This window comes from Pelodiscus sinensis, chromosome 1, assembly GCF_049634645.1.
Source record: "Pelodiscus sinensis isolate JC-2024 chromosome 1, ASM4963464v1, whole genome shotgun sequence".
Lineage (NCBI taxonomy): Eukaryota > Metazoa > Chordata > Testudines > Trionychidae > Pelodiscus > Pelodiscus sinensis.
The window spans coordinates 248616803-248641700 of record NC_134711.1 but is presented as its reverse complement, the minus strand read 5'-3'; the positions used below and the strand labels follow the sequence as shown (position 1 = coordinate 248641700).

Sequence of the window (24898 nt, the reverse complement as noted above, 5' to 3'; positions counted from 1 at the left end):
GTGCTGTCACGCAAAAGCCTGTAAAACCTCATTTTTGAGGAATAAGGGCTCTTGCGCAAAAAGGTTTTTTTCTGACAAATGGCCCCATCTACACAGGACTTTTTATCACAAAAACCTCTTCCGCAAAAAGGATCAGAAGAAGATATGCAAATGAGAGCACGAGACATGCAAATGAGCACCCATTTGCATTTCCTCTTCTGCAAACACCCGGGCTATGTCTACACTGCAGGTTTCTTGTGCAAGAATTCTTGCACAAAAAGTTCTTGTGCAAGAGTGCGTCCACACTACCATGTACTTTTGCGCAAGGGAGTCCATGGCAGTGTGGACACTCTCTTGCACAAGAACACTCTGATGGCCATTTTAGCTACAGGAGTTTCTTGCGCAAGAAACCTGTTGCCTGTCCACACATGCCTTTTTGCGCAAAAGGGTTTATTCCTTGTGGGGAAAGGAATAACTCTTGTGCAAAAAGCCCTGTGTTCTTATGCTTTACAGTAGTTTTTCTTGTGAAAGAACGGGCTTATAGCGTGGACGCTCCACAAATTTTTGAGCAAAAACTCTGGGCTGTGTCTAGACAGTCAAGTTTTTCCGCAAAAGCAGCTGTTTTTGCGGAAAAACTTGCCAGCTTTCTACACTGGCCGCTTGAATTTCCGATCTCATGTAAGATTGTCAGTGTTCTTGCGGAAATACTATGCTGCTCCAGTTCGGGCAAAAGCCCTCTTGTGCAAATACTTTTGCACAAGAGGGCCAGTGTAGACAACGTGGTATTGTGTTGCACAAAAAAGCCCCAATTGCGAAAATGGTGATCGGGGCTTTCTTGCGCAAAACCACATCTAGATTGGCATGAACGCTTTTCCGCAAAAAGTGCTTTTGTGGAAAAGCATCCGTGCCAATCTAGACACTCTTTTCCGCAAATGCTTTTAAACGGAAAAACTTTTCCGTTAAAAGTATTTGCGGAAAATCATGCCAGTCTAGACATAGCCCTGTAGTGTAAATGTAGCCTGAGAGGCAACCTGGCTCCAGGCAGGAAGCTGCACCCGGAACTGAAAGCTCAGGCTCTCATCCTCCCACACGCTATGAATAGAGGGTAGTGTGGACATGAATTACTGTAGTAATTATTGTGGTGGTTGTAAATTGACCTAGCACTGGTTTAGGTATGTTTCTAATTTAGACATGCCCTGAGTTGGAAAGTGATCTACCAGTCATCCATCCCCATGTCTGATTGTCATACTGCAGAAAATCCATAGCGAGCTGAGTGCCAACTACCATAGGGCTCCTAATACTATTTTAGATGTTGCCTTTTTTCCTCTGGTGACGTGTTGTCACTGCAGACCAGGCTTCAGCAGGAAGCAGCATAGTTTAGAGGAGTGGTATTGCTGAAGCAGTACAAGTCCTGGGGCGTGAAGGATTTCTTTCTCCAGAAGAGAAAGCCATGGCACACAAGGGAACATCTCCTTCCCTGGAGTTGTGGCTGCCCTACGGGGCTGAGGCAGGGACCCAGAGTTCATGGCTCAAATAGTAAAAAGCTCCCGTACAGACAATCTGCTGGGTGCCTCTACGCGTGCTGGCCAGCTCCCAGGACACGCATGGCACCAAGCTCTGAGAGGACCCGGACTAGCAGCAGCACCTGCATTGTGGCTACAACTTCAGGGGCAGCAAGGGGCCCTCCCTTAGTTTTGCCAGACGCTCTCCCAACCCCTCAGCCCTGCCCCCTCCTCTGTCCCCCCCCCCCCGCGCCAAAATTACCCGGCTCGGATTCAGAGGGAGGAAACTAGAAACACGGGGACTAGCTGCCACTGGGGGGAATCCCGTGCGCTCCGGGAGAACTCGGCCATGGGGCCGCTTCAGTCATGGGGCGCGGGCGCGGGCGAGGCGGCGGCAGGGAGCCAGGGCGCTGCACCAGGCGGCAAGGCCCAGCCGGGAGCGGCGCAGACCCGCCCTTGCCCAGCACACGGAGCCCCGGCTGGGGGGAAATCTGCGGTTCGCGCTCTGCTTCGGCCGGGGGCGGGGCCTGGTCGGGGACCTGTGTCCCACCCGGAGAGGTAAGGCGCACAGACCTTTTAGGCCCACGTGTCGGCCGGGACCGGGACCCACGTGGAGCGTCCCCCTCCTATGGGCCAATCAGCCGGCCGCTGAGCAGGGCTGTGTCGGTCGGAGCCCAACTTTGGGGCCAATAGGCGACGGGGGCGGGGCTGAGGCGACGATGGCGGCAGCGGCAGGGGTGCTGCGGCTCCTGCTGGCCGGGCCGGGTCTGAGGAGGCGGAGACTGTGAGTGACGCTGCCAGAGCCGGGGGGGAGGGGGGCGCTGTGCTCACCCACCGGCCCCACAAACCCTCGCCCCTCCCATCCACTCCCCAACGGCCGCCGCCAACGGCCGCGGATTAACGACATTCTACAGGCTCCGCAGCGCCCCGCTCGCTCCGCCAGAGCTGCTCATTCGCCTCCAGCGCCTCTGTGCAGCCCCGCCCCCCTAGCGTCTCCGCATAGCCCCGCCCCTCACCTCCTCGTCCCTCCCCCCACCCGCCGCCACTAGTGCCCCTACGTAGGTAGCCCCTAGAACCGTCTCCTCCCCCCACTCGCCTCTGCATAGCCCCCTCCCCCCAGGGCGCCCATTAGCCCTGCCCCCGAGCCTCCTCTGCCTGCGCTCAGGCCTGATTCCCCGCCCCCACCTACACAGCCCTCCAGAGCCCCCGACCCACTGCTTCCCCGCAGCCCCCACTCACTGCCTAGGACCCCCCCTTGCTGCAGGAACACAGTAAGGCCCCTCCCTCCCTCCATTCAGCGCTGCTCCTTCATTCAGGTGCTTCAGAGGGGTCGCCCAGCTAGTCTGTAACAGGAAAACCTTAAAAAACAACTAACAGTCTAGTAGCACCTTAAAGACAAACAAAGCATGTAGCTGGGATCATGAGTTTTTCTGGGCACAGCCCACTTTGAAGAAGCTTAAAACATAACAAATAGTCTAGTAGCATTTTAAAGATTACCAAAACATGTAGCTGGGATCATGCGCTTTTCATGGGTACAACCTACTTTGAAGAAGTGGGTTGTACCATGAAAAGCGCATGATCCCATCTACATGTTTTGGTAATCTTTAAAATGCTACTAGACTATTTGTTATTTTTTAAGTTTTTTCATTCAGGTGATTGGCAGTGACACATACCCCCTTTCAAACTTAAGTGTCCTCCCAGGCTCCCTTGCCAAAGCCCCACTCCTGACAGTCTCTATATGGCTGTAGCACATCTAGTTATTAACCCCACCATCACTTCTGTGCTCTGGCTAAGCCCCACACACTGCTGTAGGAACAAATAGAAAAAGTTACTAGCAGCTCAGACAGTTGTTTTATTACTCGTTTCTACCCTTCCTTTTAACTGTCCTGTGCAGTCTCTGAGGGGGTGAGGAGCATGCCTGTACATAAAAGGATGTGGAAATGCCCATTATGTTTCTGGGAGACTCAGGCTACCCATAACTCCTGTCGCTTATGAAGCCATACAGCACAAACCTTGACAGCAACATAGAGTGCTCTTACAAAAGGCTCAGCACCAGCAGAATGACTGTACAATGTGCAGTTGGTAGAATAAACATTTCCTAGTGCTGCCTTTTTGGCAGGTTAGACTTGAGTGAAGAAAATATTCTCATCATAAGTGCTGACTTTGTGGGGTTATCTAACCACTGCTCTGTGCCAGGCCCTTTCCCCATCCCTGCTCTGTTTCTCCCTCTCCCACCTTGATCCGCCTGTCTCCTGAGTGTACTCCCTCTCACCTCCTGTGCGGCACTGAGAGGGGCAGTGGGCAGAAAGTGCTGGGAGGGAGGAGGAAGAGGAAATGATCAGCAGGACTTGCCAATGAGCAGAAGGTGCTGCTCCAGCCCAGGAGCATCCATGCCTTTGGCCTCTGATTCTAATGTAGAACACAGCAGCGTGCTATGACCATAACATTTGTGAAGCCACAAGGAAAACTTTTCCTGGGGGAAAAACAGGGAGATAGATTGCCCGGTGATTTTGAGCAGCCAAACACCAGGGCTTTTAGAGGGTCATGAGAGGGAGAGAGTCTTTTTATCATCTTTGAAGCAGCATTTTGAAAATGAGCCTGTAAGTGGAATTTCAAAAATTGTTAGGACTTTAAAAGAGCAGGGATGTATGCCTGTGTTCCTGGCTGCAGGGCAGCTAAATAGAAACTGTTTATCAGAGCAGCCATGATGGGCATTGTGGGACACATTATGGATCACCTCCTGGAGGCCACATAGGGCAACATAAACAAGTGTGTCTGCACTGTCAGTGCACCACTCTAATTTTGTTGTAAAAGTCTCTGTGCTTGTCAAGGTAGTTTTATGATTATGGTGAATCCAGAGTGTTAAATTGGCAGGAGCATTATATTTCTGCACTTTTGTTGATGAAACCTGACTTTTATTGACAAAACTCAATTTATACTGAAAACCGAACAGAATTAAACTGTAAATATTATATATGTTGCCGTTGCCTTAAACTGGGACTAAGGAGTTTTACTCAGGGTCATAAAACATTATTGTATCTGGTAAAAATCATTTCTGGTAAATGCCATGCCATCCTAGTCCTAAATCACTACCAGTATGCAATGGATCAAAGAGGGGACCTAGATATGAAAGGTCCTGTATCCCATTCTCTGAGCCATCCAATCCTAAGGTTTTGGGACGAGATTGAAAAAAGACTTTTAATTTACAGTACTTGGCTTGAAGGAGGATGGCTGAACAGATTAATCAGATTATCCCAACAGATTTTGGAGATGGTTAGTTTTCTCAAAAACTTTCTAAATGAGCTGTAGAAATATTTTTTTCAAATACCTAATAGAAAAGGCCCTCACACAGTGAGATTGTATAAATATGACAATTAAATAAGCTGGCCGTAGTAAATCTGGAAAAGTACTTATGGAAGACAAGCAGATTTTTAGCATCAGAGTGGGATAGGTAGTCAAGGGTCAATTGACTTCAGTTATTAAAATTAAAAATGTGTGGTTTGTTCTGAGAGCATAATATAGTAGATATTTTAAAGTTTATTATCGAAATTGTGTGCAATTCAAAAGTAATTGAAACCTAGAAGGATATATGAACGCACAACAGGAACTCAGGTGCTATTATGGTAACTACAAGAATAAAGCTAGAGAGGTTTGTGTTGCACAAGAGAGAAATGCTATGAACTGACACAGCCAGAATTAATCCCTTGGCAGTTTCAGTAGCATCGTCCCAAAGAAAACCCAGAAGGACCCTTTCTATACAGATCCTGTGTTACCCATCACTTTTTCAATTGCAATTTCAAATGCCCTGTTTCAGAGAAGGCAATAAAAACATTTCTAGTGTGCAGAACTGTAAATGCCAAGGCTTCAGATAGCCAAACATTAAGGTTTGAATGTTTATACTGTACCATAAAGGAGTCAGAAGTCCCCTGGGAGGCTGTGAGTTTATAAGCACAAACTAATTGATGAAAGAAGTCTATAATGTTTGTTGGCTGATAACAACACTATACCATTGGCACGCCAAGAGTTGCTCTTGCCGCTATCAGTTCTATGTGATGCTGCATATGGGAAATGTGGCTCCCTCACTTGATTCCCTCAGGAAACCAGTAACCAGACTTTTCAGTACCTAAACCAGGACTAAAGTTTTGTTTTAAGCCAGCAGTAATGTTCCATCACGGCTTTCCTGTCTCTGTTTACATCGAGGCTTTAAATTAATGCTCTTTAGGAAAATAATCCTCTTTCCTATTTATATTATGCCCTGAACTTTTTTTATTCTTGCCTCAGTTGGTTGCCTGGTGCTTCTTTTTTTTAGCAAGGTGTGTGTAATGGTCAGTCTGTAGCCAGCTGTGACTCTCTCCACCATCTTCTCTTTAGTGCTACCTATTTCTGCATAGAAATTGCTGGGAATGGCAGAAGAATTGAATTGAGATTTATATGGAGAGGGCTTATTCCAAGGCTAGTCAATAGCTAGAAGGAAAGACTCTCTTAGTGGGACAGTAATAGGAATGTAGCCATGTTAGTCTAGTCTAGCTGAAACAAAAAACAGGACTATGTAGCACTTTAAAGACTAACATTCTTGGTTTATTAGGTGATGAGCTTTCATGAGCCAGACCCACTTCCTCAGATAAAATTGTGGAAGAAAATTGGCACGACCATATATACCAAAGGGATACAAGACCTGGTTCCGCTTGCTAGATGACCCTTCTATTGCAGAGAGGAAAACATGGGTTTGATAAACTTGAGGGACAGATGTTGGGCCTCAAATTGCTTTCCAAGACCTGACTCAGAACAGTTGTCTGATGTGGAGAAGCAAAAAGTCCTTGCTGTGCAATAACTTAGCTGAATGGGAAGAGAAAACACAGGGGGACATCTTAAAGCAGTGGTGGGCAATAATTTTTTATGGGGGGCCACTCCAAGATTTTGGAAAGTGGTTGAGGGCCTCATTCTTCCATGATATTAATGGAAGAGATGTGGAGTCTGGGATGGAGGTAGAGTGCAGAAGGGAGTTTGGGGTAAGGGATTGTGGTGCAGGAGGGAGAATGGAGTCTAGGTGGGAGTTTGGGTGAAGGAGGCAGTTGTGACTTAGGGCAGAGGACTGGAGTACAGGGGTTTGGGATGTAACCTAGGGTAAGAGGGGATTGTGATCTGGGACAGGAAACTGGGGTGCCAGATCTGGGAGGGGATATGGGTGCTAGAGGGGGCAGAGGGTTTGGGTATGTTGATAGCGGGGGAAGAGGGTTGGGAAGGGCTGGGGTACCAGAGGCAGGCTATGGCCAGGAGACTTACCAGCCAGAAGCCAAAGCAGCCTGCCTGCCAGCAGAACCAAAGGCTTGCACAGCTTTAAACATTTGCCAGCCAGTCTGCTTGCCCAGCCATGTGCTTCAGTGAATAACTGAGCTGAGGAGAGGGGATCTGGTTCTTTTTGTTTGCCTATTGTCCAAACAGGCAGCTTCCATTGGCCAGTTTCTGGCCAGAAACTGGCCAGTGGGATTGTGCTAGGGGTGGGGACAGCTCCGAAGCTTTCCTCCCTCCAGTTTTGAAACAGAAATGGGGCCTGGCAGCTGCATTTCTGAGTGATATGCAGGGCTGTGGGGCAAGCAGGGGAGCCTGCCTGGGGCACCCTGCTGCCTCCATGAGCTGGATCTGGTGCCTTGGCCATATTTTCCCAATCCTGGCTTAAAGAATGTGCAGTCCATGCATGTGTTCACTGAATTAAATTCCATGTGTCTTAGTCTTTGCTAATGGGAGACTGCGTAGTTATGGAAACAAGAGCAGATGCTTTATGGGGTTTCTGAATAATGGCTGCACATTTAATCTAGAATCTTTCCAGGCAGTGGCAGTAAAGCTAGGTGCTTATGTATCATGCAATGAGTAGGAGATAATACCTAATTAGATAGTGGGGTTGGCAGGTTACAGTGATTAATTGATTCTATATAGAGAGTTTTTCTGATCTGATAGAATTATTTTCATCAGTCACATAAACTGTTCCTCGTGTTGCTGTGACATCATTGTATCATTAAGAATCTGCTTTTTAGAAATGCCATCAGAATACTGAAGAGCAAATGTATGTTTATGTATATAGGAAGAGACCTGTGTGCAAACCTGCAAAATAGTTTCCCTCTGTTTTTTTCTTGTTCATAATGTTCCAAAGGGCATCTTTTGGGCTGGAATTTTCTATAATTGGTATCTGCCCAAAGATAAATATTTTTGAAAGTTTAAACAAAATTATTCCAGGTAATACTTTTGAGTTTGGTAAAGGAGAAATATGTGCTATTCCTGGTTTTAAAAAAATTTAACCACACTTTTTTTTAGATAGGTTTATAGTAAAAACAATTGGTGATTGAAGCTTGGCACAGACATAGTCCTTCTAGGTATACTTGGTCTAATACTTCTATATTTAGGATAAGTGTAAGACTAATTTATAGCATTGAGAACTTACTCGTTTTTAGCCCCCTACTGTTCTCTATCTCAGTGGTTCTCAACCTTTCCAGATTACTGTACCACTTCCAGGAGTTTGATTTGTCTTGTGTGCCCCAAATTTTACCTCATGTAAAACTACTTGCTTACAACATCAGACATAACAATATTAAAGTGTCACAGCACATGATTACTGAAAATTGCTTACTTCCTTATTTTGCCTGCATGAAACTTTAGTTTGTAATGACTTTGCTAGTGCATTTTATATAATCTGTTGTAAAAACGGGCACATATCAAGTAGGGATGTAAGAGTTTAACCAGTTAACCGATAACCATTAGTGTATCAGTTTCCTTTGGGGTTAAACTTTTCTGCCATGCAGGCACAAGCTGGCTGCCACCACACGCTCTGCAGCATAAGGCTTATACTTTAGAATCTGCAAGATAGGGTGGCAGTCAGCTCCCCAGGAACTGTGGGGGCACCCCTCCACCATTCTTCCCTCCCTAGTCCCACCCAGACAAAAACAGTTAACTGTGTAATTGCTAGGATTTTTAATGGTTGCATGTTTACTTTTTTAAAAACCTTTTTTACATCCCTAATATCTAGATTAGTTGATGTAACTCCTGGAAGACCTATGTGTACCAAAAACAGTTTAGCCGTGTAATTGCTAGGTTTTTTAACGGTTACATAGCTACTTCTTAAAAACCGTTTTTACACCCCTAATATCTAGAAGAGTTGATGTAACTCCTGAAAGGCCTCTATGTATCCCCCAATGGTACATGCATTTCTTGTTGAGAACCACTGCTCTATTTCACTACAGGAAAGTGCTGCATCTTTATTGTTTATTTAGGAATGCAAGTTTGTGGCTCCTTGGAAAGCTAATAACAATGTAGTTTTTCATAGATAGGACACTGGAGGGTGCTAAAGCAATGGGAGCTGAAATTAACTAGGACATTAAAAGTGTGGCGTGTGTGTGTGTGTGTGTGTGTGTGTGTGTGTGTGTGTGTTAGTCAAGAAATAGTGTGTGTGTGTGTGTGTGTGTGTGTGTGTTAGTCAAGAAATAGTTTGATACTTTGTTAGTTTACATGTGTTCACATAAATGTTGCAATTCCTCGCTGGTAGCAAATTTTGTTGTTTATTGTTTTTACATCTTAACTGAGACCATCGGTGAAATGTTAAATGTGTCTATGCAGATGAGATATCTCTTTCCTAACTTTTTAGTGGAAGTAACTATTTGTGTGTTTTTTCAGACTTAAAAAATTTTCTGTTCAGCATTCTGGGATGAATTGTGTTTGCAAGTGTGACTTCCTAATGACAACATTTTTAACTGGCAAAACAGATAGAGACTATTCATATCAGAATCTGCACATTATACCATGTAATTCTGAGTCATTTAAAATAATCTTATCACAAACTGGAGATGGTAAAAGCCACATAATGGTTCATTTGAGGGAAAATATGTGTTAAATTAGAAATAAATACCAGTAATGGTCCTGATCTTTTTATCCATATTTTTGTATGGTCTTTGTGCCTCTGTGGAACTAACTGAAGTCAAGGAACAAAGGGTCTGCCTAGGTGGATCCAGTCTTAGGACCAGCACAGATATTAGTAATGAAGATACACAAAATATTTCCAAATTAAGTAGAATCATAGAATCACATAGAATCACTGGAAGGGACCTCAAGAGGTCATCAAGTCCAGTCCCCTGCCCTCATGGCAAGACCCAGTACCGTCTAGATCATCTCTGATAGATGTCTATCCAACCTGCTCTTAAATATCTCCAGAGATGGAGATTCCACAACTTCTCTAGGCAACTTATTCCAGTATTTAACCACCCTAACAGGAAGTTTTTCCCAATTTCCAACCTAAACCTCCCTTGCTGCAGTTTAAGCCCATTGCTTCTTGTCCTATCCTCAAAATCCAAGGAGAACTGTTTTTCTCCCTCCTTGTGACAGTCTTTTAGATACCTGAAAACCACTATCATGTCCCCTCTCAGTCTTCTACTTTCCAAACTAAACAAGCCCAATTCTTTCAGAGTATTTCTACACAGCAAAGTTATTTCCAAATAACTATTCTAGCATCTACACAAGCCAACCACTATTTTGAAATTAATTTGAAATAACAGAGGGCTTATTTTGAAATTGGTAAACCTCATTCCACGACGAATAACACCAATTTTGAAATTGCTACAGTAGACTTCCGATAATCTGGCACCTTTTGGACCTTGGTGGTGCCAGATTATCAGATTTGCCGGAGAATCGGGAGATCTGGTACAGATGCACGGCTTAACAGCTGGCCAGGACACAATCTCCCTCCCTCTCCCCTCCCCTTTCTTCTTCAGTCTCCTCCGTGCTGTAACCTGATCCTCCTCCCCTTTCCCCTTCGCTGAAGCAAAACGCTCTTCTCCATACTGTAACATGATCCCCCTCTCCCCCAACCTTATGTTCCGTCTGGTTACAGCCAGCACCTGTGTTGAGCGGCAGGCTTTTTAATCAGCTGGTCAGGAGCGCCTGGCATTTTGATGCCGGAGTACTGGGAGTGCCGAACAGTTGGATGCTGGACTATCAGAGTTTTACTGTATTTTGAAATAAGGGCTATGTAGACACTTATTTCGAAATAGAGGGCCTCCAGCCCTTCCCTGGGTGCACTGGTGGCCACTCTGGCCTCAAGCAAGAACACTCCTCTCCCTCCCCCCATCACCGGAGCCCTTAAAGGGATAGACTCTGGTCACAGTGCCTGTACCACCTCCAAGCCAGCCAGCCCAGAGCCAGCAGTCATTGCCTCTGACCCAGTGGCCTCAACACATGAGCAAGGAAGCCACTGGCAGCCAGCCCTCCACCGCTCCCCAGGAGCAGTCTTCCAGCTCCGAGGAGCCTGCCAGGGCCCGGAGAAGGTGGGCACCTTCCTGGTCCACGGTGGAGATCATGGACCTTATTCAGGTTTGGGGGGGATGCCCCCAATGTCCATGATCTCCAACTAGATGGAGGAACATGGCCATCTATGGCAGGATAGCTGCCAGCCTGGCCACCAAAGGCCAAATGCGAACCCAAGAGCAGGTTTGCAGGAAAATCAAGTTAGTCCGGCGAGACCCCCAACCCTGAGCCCTGAGCTTCCCCTTCCCCTTCTTCCCCTTGCTTCCCCTTTTCAGCTCCCTCCCAGGTTTCCTCTCCCACCCTCTCTCCTCTCCTCTCCTCTCCTCTCCTCTCCTCTCCCACCTCCTTTCCTCCCTGGTCTGCTGGAGGGAAGCAGCTAGTGCGGGGTTGCCTCACCCCATTTGTAAGTAGGGATCCGATGTAAGTTGGATCCATGTAATCCGGGGACTGCCTGTAATGCTGTAGTGTAGACATATCCTCAGTCTTCTCTCATAGCTCATGTTTTCTAGACCTTTAATCATTTTTGTTGCTCTTCTCTGGACCTTATCCAATTTTTCCACATCTTTATTGAAATGTGGTGCCCATAACTGGACACGATACTCCAATTGAGGCCTAATCAGTGCAGAGTAGAGTGGAAGAATGTCTTCTCGTGTGTTGTTCACAACACTCCTGTTAATGCATCTCAGAATCATGTTTGTTTTATGTGCAACAGTGTCACACTGCTGGCTCATATTTAGCTTGCGGTCCACTATGACCCCTAGTTCCCTTTCTGCAGTACTCCTTCCTAGACAGTCACTTCCCATTCCGTATGTGTGAAACTGATTATTCCTTCCTAATACTTTGCATTTTTCCTTATTAAACTTCATCCTATTTACCTCAGACCATTTCTCCAGTTTGTCCAGATCATTTTGAATTATGACCCTATCCTCCAAAGCAGTTGCAACCTCTCCCAGCTTGGTATCATCTGCAAACTTAATAAGTGTACTCTTTGTGCCAATATCAAAATAGTTGATGAAGGTATTGAACAGAACTGGTCTCAAAAGAGACCCCTGCAGAACCCCACTTGTTATGCCCTTCCAGCAGAATTGTGAACTATTAAAAACTACTCTCTGAGAATGGTTATCCAGCCAGTTATGCACCCACCTTGTAGCCCCATCTAAATTGTATTTACCTTATTTATTGATAAGAAGATCATGTGATACTGTATCAAATGCCTTATTGACAGGGCTCAACAATTAATGTAATCTGCTCGCCCGTGGCAAGTAGATTACAAGCCGGCACAACCGCACAGCATGGTCTGCGCATGTGCAGTGCGGTCTGCTCATGAGCACTGTGGTCTGCGCATGCTCAGCATGCCAAACCGTGCAGCTGGCGAGCGGGGCTTGCCGCGGCTTGGCGAGCCCTGCTTATTGAAGTCTAGGTATACCACGTCCACATCCATAACCATTTTGTTATGGTTTCCCAAAACAATGCCCCCCAATCTTTTTTTCGTTTCTCAGGGTGTGTGGGTGAATAAGTGTTTGTTGGTATGATTGCGTGGTTGGCATAAGTACATAAGAATGGGCAAGACCAATGGTCCATCTAGTCCAGTATCCTCTCTTCTGACAGTATGCAATACCAGGTGCTTCACAGAGAGTGAACAGAAATGGTAATTGTCAAGTGATCCGTCCCCTGTCACCAATTCCCAGCTTTTGGTAGATGGGTAACTTCTTCTCCCCTTCCCAGACATGTTCTCATGATGTGTACTTGTACGGTTGCCACCTTGTCTATTCTTACCAGTTTATTTTCTTTCTCCTGTCCTTTTAGTTACATTGCTTATTTATAAAAATTATCCACTTTTTTGTTTTTTAATTCTTTCCTATGTTTTTCCTCAATGCACATCCCTGAGGGACCTTGCCTTTCTCCTGATGGCTTCACTTCTGTACTACTCTATTCATCAGATGATGATGTGTGAGAAATAGGAAATTGTATAGAGCATCACTAGAACCTCTTGCGAACTGTGTGTTTGAAGACTTTCCAAAAATCATATATTATAGAATCATAGAACCATAGAGCTGGGAGAGACCTCAGGAGGTCATCAAGTCCAGCCCCCTGCCCAAGGCAGGACCAAACCAAATTAAATCAACCCAGCCAGGGCTTTGTCAAGCTGAGACTTAAAAACCTCTAAGGATGGAGATTCCACCACCTTCTTAGGTAACCCATTCCAGTGCTTCACCACACTCCCAGTGAAATAGTTTTTCCTAATATCCAACCTAGACCTCCCCCACTGTAACTTGAGACCATTGCTCCTTGTTCTGCCATCCGTCACTACTGTGAACAGCCTTTTTCCATCCTCTTTGGAACCTCCCTTCAGGAAGTTGAAGACTGCTATGAAATTCCCCCTCACGTTTCTCTTCTGAAGACTAAACAAACCCAAATCCCTCAGTCTTTCCTCATAGGTCATGTGTTCCAGCCCCCTAATCATTTTGGTTGCCCTCTGCTGGACTCTCTCCAATGCGTCCACATCCCTTCTGTAATGTGGGGCCCAGAATTGGACACAATATTCAGATGTGGCCTCACCAGTGGTGAATAAAGGGGAATAATCACTTCTCTGGATCTGCTGGCAATGCTCCTCCTAATGCACCCTAATATGCCATTAGCCTTCTTGGTTACAAGAGCACACTGTTGACTCATATCCAGCTTCTCATCCACTGTAATCCCCAGGTCCTTTTCTGCTGAACTGCTATTTAGCCATTCAGTCCCCAGCCCGTAACAATGTTTGGGATTCTTCCATCCCAAGTGCAGGACTCTACACTTGTCCTTGTTGAACCTCATCAGATTTATTTTGGCCCAATCCTCTAATATATCCAGGTCACTCTGGGACCCTATCTCTGCCCTCCAGCGTGTCTACCTCTTCCTCTAGCTTAGTGTCATCTGCAAACTTGTTGAGGGTGCAATCCATCCCCTCATCCAGGTCATTAATAAAGATGTTGAACAAAACCGGTCCAAGAACTGATCCGTGCGGCACTCTGCTAGAAACCGACCGCCAACCTGACATTGAGCCGTTGATCACTATCCATTGGGCCCAACAGTCTAGCCAGCTTTCTATCCATCTTACATTCCATTTATCCAATCCATACTCCCTTAACTTGCTGGCAAGAATATTGTGGGAGACTGTATCAAAAGCTTTGCTAAAGTCAAGGTATATCATATCCATTGACTTTCCCATATCCACAGAGCCAGTTACCTCATCATAGAAGCTAATCAGATTGGTCAAGCATGACTTGCCTTTCATGAAACCATGTTGACTGTTCCTGATCACTTTTCCCTCTTCCAAGTGCTTCAAAATGGATTCCTTGAGGATCCCCCCCATAATCATTCCGGGGGCTGAGATAAAGCTGACTGGTCTGTAGTTCCCTGGATTGTTCTTCCTTTTTAAAAGATGGGCACTACATTTGCCTTTTTCCAATCATCCGGAAAAATATGTTCAGTTTCTTTCCTGTTTTAGCTTTATTAGAAATGTGCTGAGCTGCCTTGTTCACAAATATGGAATAGGTTCTAGGGGAAAACCCCTTTTTGGGAAGTAACCGAAGTATAGCTCTGCTGAAAGTTTGGTGGGTTTTTTTATAAACTAAGTTTTAATTGCTCAACAGAATAGGGACACATGAGAATGTAGGGGTGGAAATAACAGTAGTGCTGCAAGTGTAAGCAAGCTAAGTTCATATGAGCCAGAGGAAGAAATTTGGCCCTAAATCACAAAAAGGGACTAGTCCCAACTTATTATCCTCCCGTTTTAAATATTTTCTTCTTTCATGTCACCACTTATTGGAGAGTAGTGGGCCATGTTAAGTGCCTTGGCAAAGGCACCAGCTTCCCCCTACCCCAAGCCCTGCCCTCCCACCACTCTTTCTCCCAAGTGCTGCCCCTGCCCTGCCTCTTCTCCACCCCTTTCCCTGAGTGTGACTTGTCTCCACTCCTTCCCCTCTCTCAGAGCATCCTGCATGCCACAAAAAACACTGTTCACAGTGGACAGGAAGCTCTGAGAGGGAGTAGGAGTTGATCGGTGTGGGGAAGAAGGGGGCACTTGGGTGCTGAGCACCTGCTAATTTTTCCCTGTTGGTGTTCCAGACCCAGAGCCCCCAAGTAGATGGTGCCTTGGTGATATGTTGGCCCATGTCCTATTCACAGAAAACCATTTGTTATGATGCTAAAAGGCTTTTCATTTGTTCAGTTTCTGAACGTTGTGCCTTCTTTTATCCTTAGAGATTTTGCACTACAGGTTACACCTCTGAAAACTGGTACTCTCTGGTCTAGCAACTTCTGTGGTCCAGCAGGACCACAGATGCTCCGGGACCAGAGAACCCTGGAACCTAATGACAGGAGGGTCAGCTGCCTGGTCAGGGTTGGGAACAGCAGGGTAGCAGGAGTCCCACAGTAGTGCTGGAGCCAGGAACAGGAAAAACCTGGCAGCCTGCAGCAGCGCGGAGCCGGGGACTGGGAACCTCGGGTGTCCACGGCAGCGCTGGACTGGGAGCTGTAGAATCCTGGCAATTTGCGGCAGATCGGAACCAGGAGCTGGGGAACTCCAGGTGCTCACAGCAGCATGGGGCCGAGAATTTTAGAAGCATATGTGCCCATGGCAGCGCAGAGCCAGAGAACCCCAACAGCCAGCGGCAGCGTGGGATCGGGTGATGAAGCATGGCACTAGTGGCAGTGCAGAGATGGAGGAAATCTGTCTGCTTGCAGCAACATAGGCCAGGACTGGAGAGCCCCGGCTGGCAAAGGTAGTCTCAACCCAGGACGAGTGGCAGTGGAGCAGGGAAGAGAATAGAGGGGGCCAGAGGCATGGGGCTGGTTGGCTTAGGGCCCTGGAAGGGGATGCTTACCATGGTCTAGAAAATTCTGTTGTTCGCAACCGGCAGGTCCTAACCGTGCCGGACCAGGGAGGTCCAACCTATATTATGGTACCACCCTTTTAAATTAAAATATTTTAATTTCCCATTGTATGGTGATTAAAGGGGGCTATAACAAATGTACAAGATCATGCTGAGTTAGATCCTACAAAGACACGCATAATTTGTTCCTATTTACTGAGGGAAGAAGGGCCATAAATTCTTCACAGGAAGTGCTAAGCAGCTCATCAGATTGAGCCTTCATGTCTATCCTGTGTTCTTTGCACTGGATGTTTGTAAAGTGATGAACTGATTTTAAGTCTGCTCTCCAGGTTTTTAAATCCCTTAATGGGAAGCACTAGGTAATATTTGAGACTTTCACTGTATGCTTCACCTCAGCAGGAAAATATGATACTAGCAACTTTTTAGAGGTTCCGTTTTTGATCAAAAAGTAATTGAGTTTATCAGTATTTGCCCCTACACTGTGATGTTTGCTGCTCCTCAGCTCACCCCTCTCTACTTGAAAGTAAAACATATGAATACTTTTTTTTCTGATATGTTTTTAGTTTTAACTTTCCTCAGTTCCTGTTCAGGGCACTTCTCTCCAGTCTCTATATTAAGCCACCTTGTTTGGCATGTTAAAGTGTTTTATTTAGCATTCTTATTATGTTAATCGGACTGGGTCTAAAAGTTTTTAAACAGGACCCTAAGCATCTCATTGGGACGGTAGCACTTAGTAAATAGTAGAATATTTTTCGCTTTTCTACCTCATATGGATGTGAAGCCCAAGAAGTTTGTAGTATGTTACACCCAAATGGTGGTGGAAATTAACTTTGACACCAATATATACTAAACTTGAAGTGAAGTCCCCTGTTAATTTCTCCATCTTTTCGTTGAACACTGCTGTGTTACCTCACAATTTTCCTATAACCCCTGTCTCCTGTAGCATAACTTTGAATTATCCATTATCATCATTAGCCAGACAAGGCTCTTGTGCAGTGGTGGGCATCCTACGGCCTATCAGGGTAATTTGATTGAAGGCCACAGTACATTGTGCTGACATTGACTGTCCACCGGCTAGACCTCAGAAAACTCCCAGTGGCCAGAGGTGGAGCCTGCAGGCTAAGGGGAAGCAGGGGTATGCTGACCTGTGCTTCCTGTAGCTCCTATTGGCCAGGAACACTGAACTGTGGACAATGGGAGCGGAGAGGGGCAGTGCCGATGGATGGTCAATGTCAGTAAAATGCCTTGCAGCCCATAATCAGATTACCTTGATGGGCTGCATGCAGCCCACAAGATTGCCCATCACTGCTCTAGTAATCTTTGTCTTCCCTTGTATGCTCCTACAGACTTGATCAATATACAGTACTATCATGGATTGAATAACTGAATGTCCTTCTCTTTATTCTGCTGTTTTAATTAATCACTGTTAGCATCAGGAGTTCCGCAGTGGAGAAAGAGAAATGATAAAACTTTGAAGAATTCAGGGTTGATCTCTAAATTTTAATGTACTCTTTGCATTTAAGCAGTTAATAGATACATTTTATATTGAGCTTTCAGGTGACCTAATTTCCCTTAGTACTGTACATTTAGCTTTACACATCTGCACCTAATTTGTAAAAAGGATTTAATGAGAAACTTCAAACAGTTTAAATGTCAATTACAAAGAAAGCGAGGTTTTAAAGTTCCAGTAATCTGTCCATATTGGTCATCGAAACATGATCCCAGGTGGATGTAATTCAAGACAGATGGCATTCCAAAGGCACAATTACAAAGAGCTTATATATTTTCAACACTAACAAGCTGTCATGCTATGTTGTAGCTACACTTGCAGTACAGTATGACTACAATTACTGTTTTATCTGGTGTGGACTTGATATTAAGAGTTTTAATTCATCACTCTTTAAACAGTCAGCGGGTGTTTTAGGGTACATGGGGTGGGGCAAAATTATTTTGTAGGATTAATGTAGATATATTGGTCCTGTTTTTATCTTAAAAGATGTTGTTTACAAAAAAAGGGAAGAAAATGGAGCATATGTTGAAAGCTTTGTAATATAAGCTAGCTCATCACAGGGTTATTTCTATTTTTTGCAATAATGAATTATTGTACTTTTAATAATACTTCATAACTATTTCCAAGGAATCAATAAAAGTCCACAGCATTCTGGATGTTTTCAGATGACTTTTTAAACTGAGAACCTATGAAAGAAAGTTTTATTTATCTGGAAATTTTAAAACTAAAGGGATTGACTATGACTTCATTTGTACTGGTGTAAAACAAAAGTAGCTTCCACTTAGATAAATCAGGAGTCATATGCCCAATGTATAAAATCATCTTTGAAGTATATGTAAGGGTCCAATTATGAGTTTAGACCCATGTTTTAGGGAGGAGTTAAACGTACTAACAGAAAATAAATGAAGGATTTATTTTTAATTGAAATCATTAGCTGTGTGCTATATTTTTAGACATTTAAAAGTTATAAAATTAAATCTATTTGGTAGCAGTTTAGACAGAGTATTAATCAAAATTTAAGATGTCTTCCTACATTCAGGCATTTTTTGGTTACATTAAACATACACACCTACAGATACCCTGCTGAACCTATAAGGGTAAATATATATTGAAGAACACACATTTTATGCTAATTCAGCTACATCTCAAGTAAAAAATGTTGAGGAATGAAGAAAGGCTAAGATATTTGTTAATTGAAATGTCTGATTTAAGTGGTGAGTGCTTTGCCCATGAATTTAAAAAAAAAATTAAAGTATGTTGTAAAATGTTCTCAGATAATAATCTAAGATTATAATCTTATCCTGTTTTCCTGCTTGGAAAAGATGCAAGTTCTACTTGATGTGCAAAACCCTACAAAGAAAGAAGCTTGGCTTCAGAGCCACACTTGAAACAAAACACCAATTTTACCTACAATTTACTAGTTTCCTCATTTTATGCAGTGGAATTTGAAATGGCCTCTAGTAATTTTTTAAACAAAAATACAAAACTCGTTAGCACTGTTTTGGCATGTCATGAATCATTAAATCTTTTACCTAAATTCAGAAGTAATTTGCAGCAAATATAATCAGAGGATTTTGTATATTCCCCTCCCCCTTCTCCCACCAAGTCTGCTGGGTTGTGATCAGTTTTCAAAGCATACCATGTCCATTCCAGTAGACTGGGAATAAATACTTGTTAGTTCAAAAATTGTCTAGGTATAGAAAAACTGTTTTCTTTTGGCTGACATTTTGTTCAGCATAGTCAGCAGTGATGAGTAGATAAAAGTATTTGAAAGAAGGAAGGAAAGCATCACCTACTTAGATTTTTATTTTGTGCAAATTAAATTACAGCTAAATTTTTCTACCTATATTTGATACTACAGTAGTAAGTCTTGATCTCTGGTATTTTTTTCCTGGAAGAATTCTCCCTCTGACTTACTTCTACTCTTTGTATGGATAACATACTGCAGTCATATGTTGAAGCAAGCTTCACTTTAAGACTTAAACTAATCATTAAAGATTGGGTGGGAAAGTTCCTTTGCACCTGGGAAATTAGGAGAGCAGAAGCAAGATACATGTCCGCATCCTTTCCCTGTTGGTTCTTCACCTGTGAATTTGAACTGTGGTGGTAATAAAAGTTTTGTGGACCTCGTTTTATGTGAGCCCATTAAGCAACATGAGAATTTGGGATTAGCTACCCTTCATATTTCAGAATACTGAAAGGTGCCATTTATAAGTTTAAAGTGCCTGCAGGAAGGCAAAACAGGCTTGTAAACTTAAACTCTAGACTCCAGAAGGTAACAGGTCTATAGTGTGGGCTACATAGTACTCAAAATTGCAAATGTGCTTTATGGTATGTTTTTTTTTAATTGGAAAACATCTGCCTATAAAAGCTGATATAGCTTTTCAGACTTCTCACCGGTGTTGTTACTATCTCTTATGTCATAGAAAAGACATGATTGTGAATGGCCTTGTTACAAACCCTAAATTGTTGTTACAGCACCAGCTGCTAGAGTTGAAGGCCTATTATTTTTTTTCATTATAACCTACTATTTTGCTGACCTACTAATTTAGCTAGTCAGATTTGTTTCTGAAAGATGGGGAAGGAGTTGATCTGTTCAGGAGTATTTTACAATCTTGAAGCGTATTACATGGAGTAGGCCTTTTTGTAAAAAAAATCTCAAACTTTTTATTGTTTGAAATAACAATGAATAACATTGTTAGTTATTTAAGTATGATTTTCCATGTTAGTATTGACAATGGTCTGCAGTAGAGCTACAGAGGAAGATGTTAAATGTCCATTCATGCAATAGACTCTAATGGTTCTAACGCAGTGAGCACGGTCTGCTGAGTAAAGAACACTCTGAGTTTCTGTAAGTGCATTAGAGACTATGAAAGGTGCTAGAATGGCAGCCCAGGAAAACTGAAGTTCTGCTATTTGTTCACAGAACGGGTACAGCTTTTCCCCACCAAGTTCAACCATTATATTTCATTCCAAACCTTGTGGAATCACTCAAAGCTATTTCAAAAGTCACCTGGAGAGAGAAACTGCAGAACTTTGGTTTCATTTACAAATTTTGACACTTTGAGTAGATGTTTAAACAAAGACCTGACCTGGATAGGCTGCCACTTTCCACATTCTAATGACATAAAAAGCTAAGCACTGGCTACTCAGAATACTTAGAGCCCACTCTGTTAGCCTCATTTAGCATGGACATTCTAATTGACAATATTTTTTTCTCCATTTTCTCCCCTTTTCTTTCTCTCCCCATCCCCTTTTTCTCTGCTATTTATTTGCACTCTGGACCCCTTAACTCCATTCATCTGAAGAAGTGGGTTGTGCCCAAGAAAGCTCATGAGACCATCTACATTTTTTGTTAGTCTCTAAGGTGCTGCAGGACTATTTGCTGTTTGTAAAGTTTTTTCTAGGGACATGATATAAGATAGTTCTTGCCTTGTGCTAGCGTCTCTGGAACTGTCAGTTGTGATGGTGTTTTTTGCGGTTTGAAATTTTGGACTCAAAGGATAAAAATTAGGCACCTGAATCTATATTTATTCACTTAAATAAATGGGCCATTTTTCCATAAATGCTGTGAATACAGAGTTCGCATTGATTCTAATTGATTATTCTCAGCTTCCCTTGATTGTATTGAGATTATTCTTGGGACTAAGGTAACTCAAATACATGTTTAGAGGCTCAGACCCTAAATTCCACAGAAGATGGGAGAGCTACACAGAAGTAACCAGGAATAGAATTTGGTATTTATAATTTTTATTCTAATTTTCTAAGTGTAAGATGTAAATTAAATACTTAGATTAGTGTGTGTCATTTAAAATAAGGATGTTTATGAATATTTTGTCAGTAGTTACTAATGGTATTTCTAAAATAAAATAGTTCAATGTGTAAATCAGTGTCTAAAGATATAATTCTTCTTGAGTATGTCAGTATTAAAAACTATTATTCCGAAATTTTCTTTGTTCTATCTTCTTCACTTACATAAGTTGATCCACTTGGTCCACAATCCTGCATTGAGTTGAATATAGCCCCTGGACTTTTGCAGAGCTGATTGCAATACTCAGACCTTGAAATTTACCTTTAAAAGACAGTTACAAGATTGTTTGTTAGTCCGCTGCTTTGATGTTATACATATGTTGCTAGTTGACAAGATTGAAATTATTTTTCTTTATGCTCATGTTGGGTAGTACCTTACTCTTTATAAGTCATCTCATTGATGAGTTACTCTGTGAATTACTCACTATTCCTTGTGAATATCACACTCTGGCTCTTAGTGCATTGGATGTTCAGTATTTTGTAACAACATGTACATGATTGCTCTCTTGCAGAGGTCTAAAAAAAATCTATATTTTTCTTGTAAAATAAGCACAATTACTAGATGGCATTTAATACATTTGCACAGTAAAATGTTAAGATTTTAAGTTTAAAGTTAAAAAAGGCAAAAGTAAAGACATTAAAAATTATTTATCTTGCCTTTTAAATACAAACATACGTATTTGTTTTGTTGCATTAAATATTGGGTGGTTTGTGGGAGGTGGGTTTGGTTAAATCTGAAACTTATTACTCAAAGAATTTAAAATTGTTGGGTCAGTGCAAAATATTGACTTCAGCATACTGAAAGCATAAAAACTTTTTTGTTGGTAACTAGTTTTTGGAGAAGTTGATAGATGTGAAAAACATTTAGCAGGGTTGTTGTGTTTTTTTTTTCCTTCCCGTGAAGCTAAGCTACTGAGGAAATCTTCCTACTGCTGTACGCTGCAATATGTCAGAAACACCGTTATGTTATAGATGCATCATCATCTAAAAGGAAAAATTGAGTGTGGGTTTGAAGTCGACAAGTGATGAAAGTAGCCCTGAGGTTGTCAATTAGAAAGCCAAGGCCTGGAACTGATAAGTTAATGGGCATTCCCCCTCCTCACCCTGTTCCTTCACCTCCTCCCCCCTTTTCAAGTCTGCAAGACCATTATTGCTCAGAATATAAAAAAGGCATGTTGGTATATATCCTAAAAATATATCCCACTAACAATATTCACTTAAATACCAGTTGCCTTTGTTTGCTTATGACTTTTTTAGTATAAATAGCTAAGCCAGGAAAAATGGAAACATGGCAAATAGAAAATACTCCTCTCTCGAGTTTTGTTTTATGCTGAGTTTTTCTTTTTAATATTAGCAGACCACTTGATGGGACCATATAATATTGTTTAATGGTGTTGCAGGGTTTGTTTTCTACCCCATACTGGCTAGCAGGTTTTAAGATGTGGAATTTAATTTTTTAATTACAAAATTATCTTCCTCTGGAGAGGCAAAATGGCAGCAAGTTTTCTTCTTGAAGTGGCTATTAGTTGTCCCAACGTGAATTTTTTCTTTTTCACTGTTTAAAAAAATAGGTGATTTTTATCAGTTTGTTTAGATTTTAATATTTTGAGGTATATTTTATTATATAGTTTATAGGAGAGAACAAGAATAAACAAAAGCAGTTTTAAAGTAGCCATAGATAGTAGCTGAGACTTGTACAATGCTGTGAAGAAGACTTTAGTTCATTTTAATTTTTTTAAATTATATTTATGTAATTTTTTAGTGCTCGTAAAAGGTTTCATATTGACATCCCCAAAGTGTGAAGTCCTGTATCCACAGCATAGCCATTTTTACAGATTTTCCATATAACTCTGCCTCAAACAGAATAATAAGGGTAATTCTAAGCCCATGTTTACACTACATGATAAGGTTGAATGTATTAAAGTAGATTTCTTGCCACCTGGTTTTATAAAGTCAGCGGTCCATGTCCCTATTGTGTGCAAGAATTCAACATAGATCAAAGTACTGCTACCCCAGTAGGTAGACTGCCCTTCACTTTGAGAGCAATGTCCTGTGGGTAGCTATCCCACAGTGCCTGCAGTGCTTTGCATTCTGGGTTATATTCCTGATGCATGTTGGGATAAAAAATGTGCAGCAGGTGGTTCTGGAATCATGTGGTCAGCATCCCATAATACGCTTGTCTAGTCTCTTCCCCTCCTTCTTACTTGAGATCAATGGGAAATAGTCTTTTCATGCCTAGGGGTTGCGACTGCTCTGGAGAATAGGGTCATAATTCAAAATGATTTGGACAAATTGGAGAAATGGTCTGAGGTAAACAGGATGAAGTTTAATAAAGACAAATGTAAAGTGCTCCACTTAGGAAGGAACAATCAGTTTCACACATACAGAATGGGAAGCGACTGTCTAGGAAGGAGTACGGCAGAAAGGGATCTAGGGGTTATAGTGGACCACAAGCAGAATATGAGTCAGCAGTGTGATGCTGTTGCAAAAAAAGCAAACATGATTCTGGGATGCATTGACAGGTGTGTTGTGAGCAAGATATGAGAAGTCATTCTTCCGCTCTACTCTGCGCTGGTTAGACCTCAGCTGTAGTATTGTGTCCAGTTCTGGGCACCGCATTTCAAGAAAGATGTGGAGAAATTGGAGAGGTTCCAGAGAAGATCAACAAGAATGGTTAAAGGTCTAGAGAACATGACCTATGAAGAAAGGCTGAAAGAATTGCGTTTGTTTAGCTTAGAAAAGAGAAGATGATAGCCATTTTCAGGTTTCTAAAAGGGTGTCATAAGGAGGAGGGAGAAAATTTGTTCATCTTGGCCTCTGAGGATAGAACAAGAAGCAATGGGCTTAAACTGCAGCAAGGGAGGTTTAGGTTGGACATTAGGAAAAAGTTCCTAACTGTCAGGGTAGTTAAACACTGGAATAAATTGTCCAGGGAGGTTGTGGAATCCCCATCTCTGGAGAAAGTTAAGAGTAGATTGGATAAATGTCTATCGGGGATGGTCTAGACAGTATTTGGTCCTGCCATGGGGGAGGGCACTGGACTCGATGACCTCTCGAGGTCCCTTCCAGTCCTAGTATTCTATGATTCTATGCCCTTTTTAGCCCTGGTTACCCTTAGCAATGCGACCATGAACCCCCTTCATGGATCCCATTGTGCATTAAAGCATTATGATGATGATATTCACCTGGGTGTGCCTAATGATGGAGTATAGCACTCCAGGAAGAGGACAAATCTGGGGATGCTATGGACATGCTGGTCATGCAAGCCCTTGAGCTGAACGAATTGAAAATGCAATTGACATTGGATCCTCTGGAATAGTGGAATGCCAGTTGTGGTGCCATCGGACAAGTACAAACTGGTGGGACTGCAGGGTGTTACAGGTCTGGAATGATCAGCAGTGGTTGCAAAACTTCTGAATGCACAAGGTCACTTTCATGGAACTTTACAGATTGTTTTCTCCCACCCTGAAGTGCAGGAACACCTGAACAAGACCTGCTCTGACAATTGAAAAGTGTATGGCAATTGCCCTGTGGAAGCTTGCAATGCCAAACAGCTACTGGTCAGCTCGGAATTGATTCGGAGTGTGGAAATCTACAGTGGGGGCCGCTATTATACAAGTAGCCAAAGCAATCAATACCATTCTGCTACAGAGGGTAGTGACTCTAGGAAATGTGGATGCCACAGCGGAGGTCTTTGCCATGATGGAGTTCCTTAATTGCAGTGGGGCAATAGATGGCATGCACATCTTCATCTTGGCAGCCAACCACAGTGCTAAGGAGTACATAAACCTCTAGTGGTACTTCTCTATAGTGCTACAGGCACAGATGGATCACAAGGGCCATTTCACCAACTTCAGTGTGGGATGGTCAAGAAAGGTGCATGATGCGTGCATCTTTACAAACTTCTGCCTCTTCAGAAAGCTAGAAGTTGGAACTTT

At 43.0% G+C, this 24898-nt stretch overlaps 1 protein-coding gene across 2 annotated transcripts in view; it reads left to right on the top strand.

Annotated features, from left to right (window-relative positions):
- Positions 1-2124: 2124 nt before the first annotated feature.
- Positions 2125-24898, top strand: part of CLYBL (citramalyl-CoA lyase) — a 270792-nt gene continuing 248018 nt past the window's right edge. For both annotated transcript variants that reach the window (XM_075918756.1, XM_075918755.1), the window contains exon 1: positions 2125-2265. In XM_075918756.1, coding sequence (XP_075774871.1) covers positions 2201-2265 — 65 coding nt within the window. In that variant the 5' untranslated portion in view covers positions 2125-2200. The remainder of the gene's footprint in view (positions 2266-24898) is intronic.